Genomic DNA, 15112 nt, shown 5'->3' on the forward strand with positions numbered 1-15112 from the left:
GAAAAAAAATTATTTTAAGAGTTTGGTTACTAGAAATTTAAAAAATCTCTGTGGGCTAAGCTGCATAGAGGAACACAGGGCCGTATTTTATACTAGTCCCCCTAGGGAGATATGGGCTTCCCAGGTGACTCAGTGGTTAAGAATCCACCTGCAATGCAGGAGATCCAGGAGATTTGTGTTCATTCCCTGGGTCAGGAAGATCCCCTGGAGGAGGGCTGTATTCTTGCCTGGAGAATCCCATGGACAGAGGAACCTGGAGGGCTGTACAGTTCATGGGGTCCCAAAGAGTCAGACACAACTGAAGCAACTGAGCATGCGGCATTCATGCCAGGGAGATAGAAAGGGAAAAGGCTTCAACAGCCCTGATTCCATTTCCTTTACTCTGTGTACTGTCTCCTACAAGTGTTCACAAACGAATATCACAACCTGGAGTTGGCCGTCCTTTGGCAACTTTTTCTGATTTTATGCTAGTTTGACTTTAACTCAAGCTGAAAGCTGGCTTCCCAACCAGCCTTCAGAATGGATTGACAGGATTCTTTGAGCACTATTAACTTTTAAAAGCCACTCACCTATTTGCATATCTCCTGCAAGGCACAGCATACCAACCTGGTCTTGCCACAGGCTACTTTGGAGCCAGAATTCCTTGTCTGCTTTGTTCAGCAACTCGAAATGTAATCAAGGAACCCCTTTACTTGAGAGGGAAGGAAAGGAAGGATTTCAGGGTGGAGTACAATGGTGAGGCCATGGGAAAATTCCAAGAATCCTGTGAGGTACCGTCCTCACCCCAAGTCCTGCCCTGTCTCACTAATCTTTCAGATTAGTTCAACCGAATGAAAATCAACAACATATAAAGCCAGTAATGGTACTCATAGTTTGTCTTTCACCTGCTTTGTTTCATTCTGCATGCCATGGTTTACCCAAGCAGAACTCTCCAGAAGCCCTCCCAAACCAACCCCTTGGGACTGGCAACTTTCGTACTCATCTTAGGGAAAGAAGTAATTGACAAGGATTCAGCCTCCAAAAAGTCAATATCTTTTCATAAAAAATATGAGAATGGTTGGTTGAAAATTCTTTTTTTTCTGGGGATCATGGATTCAGTTCCTCAAAAGAGTAGAACCTTGCTTCTCCTAACTTCTTTTTATTATGTTCACAAATAGCAAAATACTATAGAAATTCACACCCTCAACTCCTAGAACATTTTCAATTCATGATTTAGCATTAAATATGCTAAAAATTAGCATATTTAGCCAGAGAAGGCAATGGCAAGCCACTCCAGTACTCTTGCCTAGAAAATCCCATGGATGGAGGAGCCTGGTAGGCTGCAGTCCATGGGGTCACTCAGTTGGACACGACTGAGCGACCTCACTTTCACGGATTGGAGAAGGAAATGGCAACCCACTCCGTGTTCTTGCCTGGAGAATCCCAAGGACAGGTGAGCCTGGTGGGCTGCCATCTATGGGGTCGCACAGAGTCGGACATGACTGAAGCGACTTAGCAGCAGCAGCATTTAGCATTATGAATTTAAGTATTCCTGTGAAGGGAAAAATTTCTTTACTTCAGGTGTCAAAGTTTTTAAAAAATATAGGAGGGTCTTATTGGCAAACTAAAGCTGTTTATTTATTTAATAGAAAATGTCCTTCTATTTCTTTTCCTAATTTAAATGATAAGAATGGATACCAGAAAAAAAAACAAACATCATTTTTCTCCTTGCTGGATAAAATGTGACCCCATAGATAGAAGCCCACCAGGCTCCCCCATCCCTGGGATAAAAATAGGTCAGGTAATTTAAGCCAGTCCATTGCTATTAAAATTCTGACGTTGCTATTGTTCCTTCTACTCTGAGGGGAAAAGACAAACAGGACACATGATAATAGGGGTTCACTGGCTAAGTTACTTGATGTACTACCTATGGGTCTCTTGCTTCAACCTGCCTGGGAGTTCTCATTCAGATGACAGTGGTATAAGTACCAAACTGATGAACACCATCTCTGAGGCTGTGTGTGCCATCTCTCTTGTGCTAGTAGAACAATAGAGGAGAGGAGAAAATTGCCAATGGCTTGAGTCCTAAATTCCTTGAATTCTACATTTATTTATTTTGGGGAGACAATGTTATCTGCCAAGTTTATTTTTAAGTAAATTTTACTGAATCAATTAGGCAGCAACTCTCAGTCTCATTAAATATCCCGTGGCCCTTTCCACAAGATTAGAGTCCATGGCTTGATCACATTCCAATGTAGATAATTGCATTGTGCATTCCTGGAGATTTTCCTCTACCTTTCCAACTCTGTACAAGTGCAATTATTATTTGCACTGTTTCCAAATCAGGTTCTGTTTTGAGGGTAAAGAGTGTGTCAGCTTTAACTGACAGGCTAAAGCATTGCTCATTACCTTTTAGTAAGAAAATCCCTTAGCCAATGTCCATTTTGAAACATGAGGCAAATTTCAAGTATGTACATTTAATCATGTTAAGGTCTTTGGTAAATAAAATACTTTTCATACAGGGTGTTTATTTTGGAATCTTCTTCGATGGAAAATTTGTTTTCTGAAATATATGCTGTTTGCTTCAAGAAGGAAAATGAAGTCTTCAGAAATGGTAAAACAACAACAATAAAACAAATAAAACCCTCTTGAGCTCTTAGCTTTTCTTTGACCTTCTAAATAAATTCCACAAGGGGGCGAAAACACCTAATGGTCCAGGACTGCAAAGTTTATATTTCAAAGCCGGCCACCCATAATAGATTAGTGGATTAATATTTTGCGCTAAAGGATCTGGCCTTTAATGTTGACATCAATTTATAGCTATCCCAGTTTACAGTAGTAAAAGTCACGGAGACCATAAACTTCACAATAGATGTCAGCCTTCTGGCACTAGTGCTTTAGACTAGCACCCCATAAACAGTGGTGATTAGGTAACTATTTCAAAGACCCATCCATAGCTGTAACATCTTTATCAGCTCCAGCAAAGACACTGCTACCAGGATTTTTAGCAGCCACAACAGAGATACAAGTTTTTTATTAACGTGTTCTTATTTTTCTGATGGATTTCTGTGATATTTTGCTGTGGCTTATCAATGATCTCCTCTTGAAAATCAAAAGTGTATTTGTGGGCAAAACTTAAAGAACAGAAACTCTTGTACGATATTAGAACTTTTTGAAAAACAGCCAAGATACAGAGGTCAAATTTCCCCATATGCTATAAGCAACTTAGTAGGTAGGAAACAAGACCACAAAAGGTTTTGCAAATGTCTGCCAGTAGTCCGGTGATCTAGGTCACTGTACAGGTTTCATGAATCAGGTTGTTGAAACAAGGAGTTATTTTTCTTTGCTTAAGAGACCTGCAGAAATCCCATAGAATCTACTCAGTTGTTGATCATGAAAGAGTTTTAATGAAATAGAGATCATTCAAATGAAGGGGTCCGGGGAGTCTGTTTGTACTGAAGAGAAATTGAGCTTTTCACCCAGCCCTTCTGGTTGAGTCCTCTATTCTGGCAGAGATAGGCTACGGATCTAATAATAGTTCCTTGGGCTCTGCATCTTCACATATGTGTTCCGGCCTTAGAGCAGCAGGAGGAATTTAGTGACAGAGCAGGTGTTGTGGCTTATTCCCTGGCAGAATAAATGGTGAAGGGTGGTGGCAAGACAATTCTCTTGCTTCTTTATGTAAAAAAACAACAACAACAATGCCTCCAATAGCCTTCCCTTTTGTCTTTTTTCCTGGCACAAGTGAAAAACAACTACAATTGCTGTATTAATATGTATGCAAACTTTTTTTTTTTCACTTGAGCCTCTGGAAAAAAAGAAAAACTTACTGTGAAAATGCTTAGCCAGGAAGATTTACTGCTGATCACAGATTTAGTATTGACATGTCTGCGCTGAAGAGCTAAATAGTTAAAGCTGGAGAGCTTTAACTATTAATGTGGGAAATCTGGATTAGCCTTTAAAAGGAGTGAAGAGTTTTGAATGATGGTATATTTTCTGTGAAATTATTTACTTACAAAATAATTTTTAATAAGGAAGTGTCAATCATAGAGGTATAAAAAACCCAGTGGAGTGTGCATCTTAATAGACTGCCCTGGAAACAGAATTATAGAATAGGTGATCTGAATTTTTACTGAAATCAGCCTTTACGTCAGACTCACTGTAATTTAACATTTCTTTATACCCTCATCTCCTGAATTTTTATTATGAAATATGGGATTTAAGATTAGAATGAGTCTAAATGAAATGTTCTTTTAAAGGATTGTGAGATTTTCTACAACCTACATTTCTATACTCCTCCAGTAGGTTATGTATAACTATTTCTTTTCCATGAATGTAGATATGTTGATTTTATGAAGGTAAACATGCAAGGGAAAACAAAATTCATTCTCCTGCCAATTGGGATTGTTTGACATTTAAACAATATTACTTTTTCCTTTGCTTGATTATGCAAGGCAAAACCTGACACCTACTTCACTGTAGTTATGTCTTCTTGAAAACACATGTAGGTAAAATTAAAAAGGATCTTATTGTTATGTCCTTTGCACCCAATGCGTGTTTAACAGTAAAAGCTCAGAAATCTGGAAAACAGGGCATGCTTGAGAGGGAACGTCTTGTGAAGACTCTTAATTTGACCTTTGCATCAACCTTGCTAAGTAAATTTTAAATATTTTAAGAGAAAAATAGAAAACCTCAAGGTGGAATTCTACCCCCCTCAAGCCAGAAAATGTGTGCCTGTCTTTAGTACTTTTGCTGAGAAATAAAATTCGTCACTAGAGATAAAGGTAGATTTATATTTTAATGCCATCCTCATCAGTCTCCCAGTATTTTATTCCAGTCTGCCTCCATTTGAGTAGTTGAATCAGGTATAACCAGAAATACTTTATTTCCCCCTCCCACCCTGTGAAATTAGTATTTGTAACGTTTAGTATTACAAACCTTTCTAACTCTGGAGTACACTTGAAGATGATGGCAATTAAGAAAAAAAAATTGCTCTTTGACAACTTTGCAGCTTTTGATTAAACCACACCAAGAGGCATGTTACAGTGATAACAATGAAGCATTATGCCAATTATGTTAAATCCTGCTCTCCACTTTAAGCTCATCATGACCTGTTTTAGTGTCCTGTAATTTATCCTTTGGAATGCTGACTCTCCTCAGTAGTGTTCAAGAGGAAAAAACCAAATGACTTCTGGAAAACAAGTATTTCTTAACTTTTTATTGACATTGGCAAATTAAAATAGAATAAATTAACAAGTATTTTTTCAAAAAAATGTTTTGTACAAAAATACTGTCAAAATTTCCTAAAAAGCTTTCAACACAGTAGTATCTTTTCATGTACTGAATATAACTATTAGCACAGTGTCAAAAATGTTGAAGACAGAAACAAAATAAAAATCTGTGAAATGTTTGCCACTGACGACATTCCACACCCTATTATTGTCTGTACATATGGGGGAGAGGGACAGCCACCTTGAAAGTGAACAGTATGACTTTTCCTGATCCAGAACGGTTTGGCCCACATCTGTTTAATCTTCCAGTTAAGCATATTTTAAAAATTAGTCTGTACTCAAATGCATAGTTAAAAATATGAAGCGAGATGGCAGAGTTTGTGCAGTAATATCTGCCCTTCAAAGTTCATGCAACCAACTAATGCAATTTTTCCTTTTCCTCATAAATCTGAATGCAGTTCAGTCATTTGAAACCATCTACAAAATCCACAAGATTAAGCAGTTTGCCAAGATTAATATCTAACAGTTGAGCACTGGAGAAAGTGAGGAAATAAGGAGTAAAAACAAACAACAAAAAAGACCAAGTTAGCTAAGTATTTCAACTACATAAGGGAGGTGAATGTCCAGGCTACAAAAACGAAACAAAAACAGAAAAAAAAAAAAGTGGCAGCAATTTTTTAAACCAATTTGTACAAGTTTATAGTTTACTTTGTTTCCAAGTTCTCAAACCTTTCAAGCTCTGAAAAGTGAGATACTGTGTCTAAAGGGAATGTTTTTTTTAATTCACACCGAAGAAGTTGGGGGATTTGATTTTTTTTCGCCGGGGTTTCGATCGAGTCAACAGCTTACTCTGCTGGGCTGTTGTTTGCACACGAAGTCCGTCATAAAATCAAACTCGTTTTGCCCCAGCCAGAGTTCGGGCAGCTCCTTGATGCGGTCCAAACCCATTTCTATCACTAAGGACATGAGCACTTCCTCGTCGATGAAATCAGTGTCTATGACATTGGGCGGCAGCACTGCAGCAGGGACGTGGGCCACGGAGGCGGGCATGTTGCTGCTGCTGCCGCCGCCGCTGCCGCCGCCGCTATTGCTGCTGCCCGCGCCGCCGCCCGAAGTGCCCGCGGAGCCGCCCGGGGTGCTGCTGCCTCCGGAGCCGCCGGGGGTGCTGCTGCCGCCGCTGTGCTTGGGGTTGCAATCTCGGAAGTGCTGGTTTGTCCCGTTCATCTGGTGGCCCGCAGCAGGGTGCAAATCCGGCATGTAGTGGTTGTGAGGGTAGGGGTGATGGTTGAAATACTGGTTGTTGAGCTTCTGCAGCTGCATGCTGGCTGGCAGGGAGCCCCCCTGGCTGGCCACCGGGGGGCCCAAGAACTGGGAGTTGTTAAACCTGGCCGCGGGGGCCAGCGCGCTCGGGGGGTGCCCTCCGTTTACAGTCCCCGGCCCCATCGCGTGCCTGATGCCGCTCGAGGCATTCATGTTGCTCGCGCCGTAGTGTATGTGCTCGCCCATAAGGGCGTTGAAGGCGTGTTGGGGCTGCTGCTGCTGGTGATGATGGGGGCTAGGGAACTGCCCCATACCCATGCGGTGGGCAGGGTGGTGGTGCAGCCCGTTGGTGCCGTCGGGGAAGCGCCCGTGGTTCATGGCCATCATATGGTCTGCCATTTCCAGTCCTGCAAGTGAAAGGGGCAGACGGTAAAACCCGCGCCACACGTGTCGCCCACCACGGCGCACCCCACTTTTCCTGGCCCCTGGCTCCCAGGTTCATCCGACGCACTTCAGCTGTGAATCCTCATCCCGAGGATCGCACTAGTAGCCTGTGCACCCGGGCTGACCTGCCATCCACAACAGAAGATCTGCGCGCTGCACAAACAGTTCTTTCCCCTGCGATCCGGCGGGCGACCCAAGCCCACACCCCACTCCGGCTCCCCGAAGTCGCCTAATAAAGGAAGTGCCCCAGAGCCCAGCCGCGAACTTCAGGCATTAAATCAGCCCTCCTCATCCTGTTGTTGCACATCCTGTTGTTATTCCCCAGCTCCGCCTCGCGCTCTTCCTCCGGGCAAACCCAGCCCTCGGAGGACTGGCCTGGCAGGAGCCCCAGCTAGCTTCGCCCGCCGCGCTTACCTTCCGTCCTTGCGATTTCTGCTCCGAAGACCGAGGGCGGGATCGTCGGGTCCAGGACCGACTCAGCAGCACATAGAGGGGGCCTTCCTGGCGTGCAAGGCGCTCGCAGTCGCGAAGTCGGCGCCGAAGTCTTGCAGCAGCCGCTGGGGCAGGATCGGAGCCGTTCCCTTTTATTTCCCCTCTGCTGCACTCACAGCTCGGCAAGACCGCCCGGCAGCTGCCAACAATGAGCTGTGTTTCTTAGGGCTTTGGCCACAGTTAATATAAGGGATTTCAGGAAGGGCGGAGCGAGAGCCTCCCCGGCGGGCGGCGGGCAAACGCGGATTCCGGAACTTCAGGCACGCGGGACTGGGCTGGGCAGCCGCGTCCCCGCGGCCGGAGGCACGTGCGCAGAGCCTGCGGGCCCAGGCGCCGCCCCGGTGCCCCCCGATTCTGGTTTCTTCCCGGCCCACAAATACCAGGCCAGACCTTCCCCGGCGCAGAAGGTCCTTCCTGGACTCTCAGCCCAAAGGTAGCGCCCGCCGCGAGAGAAACTAGGAAAACTCACCGCCACCCTCTGGCCGAATCCCCACCTCGAGCTCACCTAGCGACCTGGGCTGCTTTCTGTGGGAAAATAGGGTTCACACAGCGCCCCCTGTTTAGTGCCTTTCTGCCTCCTCGGCTTTGCAAAAGCCTACCCAGGTTGCAAAAATGGCTGTGTTTACCCGAGTGGGTTTTTAAGCCCCGGGCAAATAATGCCCCCCTCCCCTGTGCGCGCTTTCCTGGACTGTGCCTTTGTGTTTTTATAGGAGCAGCAGGTAAACCTGATCTAGACATCTTGCGTGTAGATGCATTTCCTCCACTCCTTTCAAGGACAGGAGTTGGGGGCGGGGAGCGGCAGGGGCAGCCGCTGCAGGTGGACCGAGCGCGTTCGCGGGCTCGACCGCCTCCGCTCCAGCGCCTGGGAATCCAGTCCGTGCTTTCGTGGCTGCTCGCCGCTCCCGGGGTACGTGTGCTTCTGCTAAGTTTGCGTTTGCAGCTCTTGGTAGCTTTGGCATCCGAGCTGAGGCGTCTCTGCTCTGTAAACAAACTCAGCGATCCTCGTCCCCAGATCCACCTTTTTGCACATACACAGTTTCTTGCTTCTGCTGTTGCCCTTGATCCGGGAGGTGGGGGTGTGTGCAAACTTGCACAGCCTCGCTCCGGGCTCTGCCTGACGGTTTGGGGTTGATTTAGAAGCGAACGGGTTTGTAATTAAGAAATTCGAGGGCTGAGTAAGGCTGCTGAAGCTGGAAAAGGAAAACAAATAGATAACATGGTAATCGCTTTGTAAATAAAGTCGTTCTGGAGATGGGCACGTAGCTGCACGTCCCGTATGGCATCGCGCGCGCACACACACTGCTGGGACTCTTCCTTTTCAGTGAAATTGCTCAGTGGGCCAGTAGGCGATAATAATAACCTTGCTTCCAGAACGCGGCACAACTAGCCTGGTCGTCCATTTGGCTCATTGACTTGCAAATAAAAGCCCTAACGCGGGCCTGGGCCACTACCCAGTCGGAGCTCTCTTGCTTTCTCAAATGGGGAAGCCGAATTGTTTCCCCAACACCGTGATGAGGTTGCTCGGAGCTTTTAAATTGCTCTTTATGTGGTAAAACTGAGTTTAGCGCTCCGAATAAGGACTTCTGTTCAGAGTTGTTTCTTCATAACTAGATATCCATTGACGACTTCCTGCTGTGAAGAGCAAGTCCCCCCCACCCCGCTTTTTTTTTTTTTTTCTCCCATCTTGCTCACAGGACTTTTTAAGGCCCTTTTTGAAGACTGGAAATTCTGATACATTTCCCCTTTCAGGAATTTGCAGAAGAGAGCAAATCCTGATTATTTGAATCTATTACCCCTCTGTCTTCCTTTAGTTATATATGTGTAGAATAGTTAATATATGGATTTAAACATTGTTACTGTCTTCCTCTTTCCTTTTCCACACCCTCCATCATGTATAACCGCGCGTGCAAAAATGTTTACTTTTTGGAGACTTGTGCACAGGAGCACATTGCAGTTTGGGTTGCAAGAATCCCCTGATCTCTTGTCCACCCACGACTTATACCTGTAGGTCATGGGCTTGCAGTTACAGAATCAGAGGCTTGAGAAAACAACAACTTCGACAACAGCAAACTTGATAGTTCCTATCAAAAAAATAGACTCAAAAATACTGGTCAACCTTCCCTGCCCCCCCACCCCCCTCCACTCAAAAATTGCCAGGTAGATTGTTTACTTCCCTTCCGTGTACTGCAGTGTCTTGCGACACAAGGATCGGCTCTTGAATGTCTAATCTAAATTCTCCTTGAAACCATTAAGGAAAGGTGCAGTTCCCTCCTGCTCCGGTGGTTCCACATACTATTGAGAAATCCCTTGAAAGGTCACCCCCCATCCCCCACCCCTTAGAGGGAAAAGAAATTCCTTCTGAGACCAGTTGTTGAGAACATGGTGTGCTTTGTTCATTTATTCATCCGTCCAATGAATATTTACCAAGTGCCAGGCACTTTTCCTAGCTCCTGGAGAGACAACCAGGACAAGAACTCATGGTCAAAAGTGGAGATGGACAAACAAGCCTTGGACATAACTTGGATAAGTGTCACAACAGCACTAAGCACAGGGAGTTCTGGAGCACTTCGGAGGGACAACCTGGACTTCCAGCCTTGGGAAGGCTTCCCAGTGGGAGTGGTGATAAGTGGAGGCCTGACAACGAGTAGAAGTTAGGCCATCCCAGGAGGGGGACAAAGGTGAGAGAAACAAGGTTGGAGAGGTAAACAGGCTGGATCCTATAGGCATTGGTCCCCAAGCTGAGAAATTAGGGTTGTGTCTTGAAGGTAAAGAGAAGTGAGTGAAGGCTTGTGAACCAGTGAGATGATCAAATTTTCATTTTAAAGAGATCAGCACAATACTATGGAGAATGGATTGAGAAAGTAAGACTGGGAGTGGGGAATCCAGCTAGGGGGCTATTACAGTCATCCAGGGGTATGCAAAACCCAGTGTAAGCAGGGGCTTATCCTGTGAACTGGGGTGAGGCAGTGGAGCTGTGTGTGGCCCTGAAGGTACTATATGGTTGTATTTTTTTCCTAGGGCGCTCAGGCCTAAACAACAGAAAATTATTACCTCACAGTTCTGGAGTCTAGAAGTCCAAGATCAAGGTGTTGGCAGAGTTGGTTTGGAGCACCAGTGAGGGAAAATCTGTTCCATGCCCCTCTTCTAGATGTGGTGATTTGCTGGCCATCTTTGATGTTTCTTGGCTTATATGTGTATCACCCCAATCTCTGTCTTAATCCTCACATGGCATTTTCCCCCTGTGTGTATGTCCAAATTTCCCCATTTTATAAGGATACCAGTCAAATTGGACTGGGACCTAGCCTAATGACCTCCTTTTAACTTGATTATCTCTGTAAAGACCCTATCTCTAAATAAAGTTCTTCCTAAGGTCCTGGGGGTTAAGAGTCCAACATTTTTGGAGGGCCATAATTCAACCCATAACAGTGGTAGAGAAACTGAGTAACATGTGACCCCACCATCATGGAAGAAAGTTGTAGGCTGGAACTCTCTTCCCAGCTCTCCTGCTGGTCTGCACTTACATTCCTTCCTGTGAATGCTCAGCCTGAGGCCTTCCTGACAACTAGCAATATCCCTCTTTGTTTGCCTACACTGTTTTATTTTTCCTCTTAGTATTTATCCCTACCTGACTTGTTGCATATTCAATTTTCACTGTCTCTCCCCCCACCGCCCCGCCCCAACCCCAGAATGAAAGCTCCAGGGGAGAGCAGGGACTTCGCCTGTTTATTCTGTATCTAAAACAAGTCTTTCGCTGATTAGATTAATGAGGGAATGGATTGACTGAATGAATATAGCAGAAGTACCAAGGGAACCCAAATATTAAGGGCTTAAGGAGGGGATGGTCAGGGAAGATTTTTCTGGAGAAGGTTACTTTCCAGGTTGGCAGCAGAGAAATCTAGCAGAAAGGAGAACAGCAGCTTACCGCTGTCTGCATTGTGGCCTGTCATGGAATTGAGGAAAACTCATCTGTTTGTGAGGATCACTGGTTGTTGAGTAGGGAGGGAGGTCCTTGTTGGTGTGAACTTTTGATTGAAACAGAGCTTTTAGAGGTAGGCCTTGGGCTTCAGCTAAACTAAATTGAGGAAAGGCTGACAGAAGGGCTGAGCTTGAGAAAATATACACAGCAGTTTATACTTGTGTGGTGGAGCCAGGGTGAGGCTGGGGGGCGGCATGGGTTCTAATATTGGGTTTTATTATAGTTTCTAAAGGATCTCACCTAATCCTCACCTGAACAAGTACAGATTACTTTCATCACTTCAGGAAGGAGGATTTTGAGAGTTAAAAAAAACAAACACCCCCTCCCGTCCCCCAACCTACCCAACACCTATCTTTTCAGAGGGATTAGGGAAAAGGGGAGAGAAGGACTCTCAATCAGAGACAGACACTGATACTCTGGTTTCCCTTCAGATCATATAAATCTTTTGCCTTTTACTGAAGATTTCTGTGGACAGAGACAGACACTGGTTGGGTCCATTCTCCTCTTCCCCTCCTCCCAAGACCTTAACTCCAGGTCTTAACTGAAGAGAAGAACACTGCTGCTGCTTTGTCTCACCATCCACTTGGCCACCATAACGAGGCAGGAGCCTCTATTTGAGCATGAAGTGTGACAACAATCCCTATTTCTGCCTTTCTCCTTCTCTCTCCTATTCTCCGTCATTCATAGGATGGAAAAATCTATTTTGCTGGTTTGTGGAATAACTGGGGGTAGGAAGAAGCCCTGTATGCAGCCTTGCATTAGCTGTCTTACACATATGTGTCTATGTCAAAATAAGATCTTCATATAGTTTTTAAACATATGAATTTTGTTCTAATTAATAAAGTACAAATTACTGGAAATAAAGTACAAATTACATGACTAAACTTGGAAGAATTTTTTCTGCCTTCAAGTATTTTCACATTTGATAGAAATTCATTTTACCATGGAAGCAGGGGACAGTGAAATGTTTTTATTAAACAGGGGTCTTAAAACTTGACGGAGTTGATGCTATCTCACTTGACGGAGAAGATGGTTGAAGATTCCAGAACATCATCTCTAATTCAGTAGATTGGGAGTGGGGCCTGAGGATCTACATGTTTTTAAAAAAGCTTTTAAATTAGTTTTGATGTTTAGTCCAGTTTGAGAACTACCAATCTTGTCCACAGGTGGGTCATGACTGGGGTTGTTCTGAAAGTGATCATGGGTACGGAGTAAGCCTGGTTTATGCTCGTAAAGTCCTGTTCCCCTGAATTGCTGCCCTCTCCTCCAACCTGCTTTGATTGGAATTTTGCCCATCTTTGAAGGTCTAGCTCAGATAACATCTCTTTCAAACCTTTCCTGATCCCCAGATGGAAAAGTTTCTGGTGCCCTTGGTGCCTCCCAGGGCATTTTGCTCAGCTCGTCCTTTATGACTTATTCAGGCTTGAGTTTTGTGCATTTGTGCCCCCTGCTGTAGCCTTCTGTGTAATGGCAAAGGTTCCTTGGTGAGCCCCTAAGGACTGCACAGTGTCATGCATAGAGTAGCTTGCTTTAGTCTGTCTGGCATGTCTTAACAAAATACCACAGACTGGGTGGCTTAAACGATAGACTTTATTTTCTCACAATTCTGGAGGCTAGAAGTCCAATATCAAGGTGTTAGCAGGGTTGGTTTCTTCTGAGGCCTCTCTCCTTGCCTTGCAGATGGCTGAATTCTAGCTGTGTCCTCACCTGGTCTTTTCTTTGTTTCCTCTGTGCTGAAGTCCTGGGTGTCTCTTTGCCTGTCACCAGTCAGATTGGATTAGGACTCACCCATATGGCCTCATTTTAATTTAATCACCTCTTTGACGACCTTATAACCAAATACTGTTACATTCTGAGATACTGGGAGTTAAAGCTTCAATGTATGAATTTTAGAGGACACAATTTAGCCCACAACATGCCTCAAGTATGTTTGGATAATTGACATTTTATTACTCTACAACTTTAACAATAAATTCAGACTTCTCAGGTGACTTGGTGATAAAGAATTCACCTGCCAATACAGGAGACATGGTTTTGATCCCTGGTTTGGGAAGACCCCCTGGAGGAGGGAATGGCAGCCCACTACAATATTGTTGCCTGGAGAATCTCATGGACAGAGGAGCCTGGTGGGCTGCAGTCCATGGGTCACAAAGAGTCAGACACAACTGCGCAGGCATGCACTCTCTCTCTGAACAATAAACTAGACAATACTTACATGGGTTATAAAGCTGGATGAGGTATGTTGGAAAGCAAAAGAAAACGGAATGACCTTAACTAGATAAATATACCATCTAAAACAGGATTACATTCAATAGGAAAAACTTCGAAGGCCCCAGTAACAAGTTGACAGTAACAAATTGAACGGGTATTGGACAGGAAATTATTGACTAGGTATAACATATTCGGCCATACATACACTCACACACACACACACACACACACACGCATTGTGAGTCAAATTGAGCTATTGGTTGGGAGGCAGCAAGGGAATTCTGTTATTAAAAATAAAACAATCAGAGTATGTTAGGAGTGAGAATATCAAATGATAGAACTGAAGTAATTCTTTTGCTGCACTTGGCTCTTCTCAGAGATTGTGGTTGGTTTTTAACTTTACATTTTAATAAAGAGTTACAGAAACTAAAGACGGTTCAGTTTAAAAAAAGGAAATATATTTTAAAGGATGGGAAATGGGACTTATAATGGCTGTTTAATCTGGAGAAGAAAAAGCTGACAGGTGACTTAATCCATATGTTCTGGTGTACGCATAGGGAAATGAATATGGTGGATCCTTTCCAGATGTTTTCCTTTTCCACTGAGACAAAGAAAAAAGGAAAGCATTTCTTAAAAGAGAGCTTTAGATCAGTGGTTTTCAAATTGAGTTCTGTAGACCTTGAGTGTTCTTAGCTCCACTTTTATGTGCATTATATATTAAGGAGTTCTTGTTCAAATTTGTTTTAAAACATTGTTCTGATATTAAACTGTTATGAAAACTAATGCTTTGGACAATACAAAAATCACAGAATTCTGATTCGGGGTGAGACTTTAAAAAAAATTTTATCCAAACTCCCTGATTTTCTAGATGAGAAATCTGAGGTCCTGAGAGGTTAAGTGACTTGTTAATAAAGGACTTCCTAAACATCAGGATTTTAAAACACCAGATCAGATTATCAGAGGGAACTAAGTCTTTACGAAGATTTCAGTGAAATCGGATAGAGAGGTGTTGAATGATTTAGATCAGCTTTTCTCAACTGGCCTTCTGCGTGGGAGGGTTGTAAAAGGCAGTAACAGAATCTGTGTCAATTTCTACTTCTTAGAAAATAAGAAGTACAATCATTTAAAACTATTTTTGCAAGTCAAAATGGAAGTTTGAGAGTCTCTGAGAGTGTGCTGAGTGAGCCTACTAAGCCGCTAATAGACATTGAACATCCAGAAAGCAGGCACTTAACTCAGTTTCTCTCTTGCTAAATACACCTGTCAGAAGGGAGGTTTTTACCATTTTGCTACTTGAATTTGTTTTGATTCTCATTCACATATAATCTTTTTAAGGTCGAAAGCAAATAGTCCTGAATGAAACAAATCAATGAGAAATGTCACTGTATTATCATTTTAATAATCATTTTGCAAATGACTTATGACAATGCTTACCCCAAGGAAGGGTTACCTTCATATAATGAAAATTCTTATATATCACAAATACCTAACTCTATAACTCAAAACTCAGTGCTAGAAA

General features: G+C 43.7%; 1 protein-coding gene and 1 pseudogene across 1 annotated transcript; one reads left to right on the forward strand and one right to left on the reverse strand.

Annotated features, from left to right (window-relative positions):
* Positions 1-5182: 5182 nt before the first annotated feature.
* Positions 5183-7580, reverse strand: CITED2 (Cbp/p300 interacting transactivator with ED-rich tail 2). The gene is made up of 2 exons (XM_055433557.2): positions 7329-7580; positions 5183-6877 (listed from the first exon to the last, which is right to left on the reverse strand). The coding sequence occupies exon 2, from the start codon at positions 6867-6869 to the stop codon at positions 6048-6050; it is 822 nt and encodes a 273-aa protein (XP_055289532.1). The 5' UTR covers positions 6870-6877; positions 7329-7580; the 3' UTR covers positions 5183-6047.
* A 4213-nt stretch (positions 7581-11793) lies between these two features.
* LOC129561357 (U5 spliceosomal RNA) lies at positions 11794-11884 on the forward strand (annotated as a pseudogene).
* The last annotated feature ends 3228 nt before the right edge of the window (positions 11885-15112 follow it).

Source organism: Moschus berezovskii, chromosome 10, assembly GCF_049115385.1.
Source record: "Moschus berezovskii isolate FMDL1 chromosome 10, NW_MosBer_1.0, whole genome shotgun sequence".
Classification (NCBI taxonomy): domain Eukaryota; kingdom Metazoa; phylum Chordata; class Mammalia; order Artiodactyla; family Moschidae; genus Moschus; species Moschus berezovskii.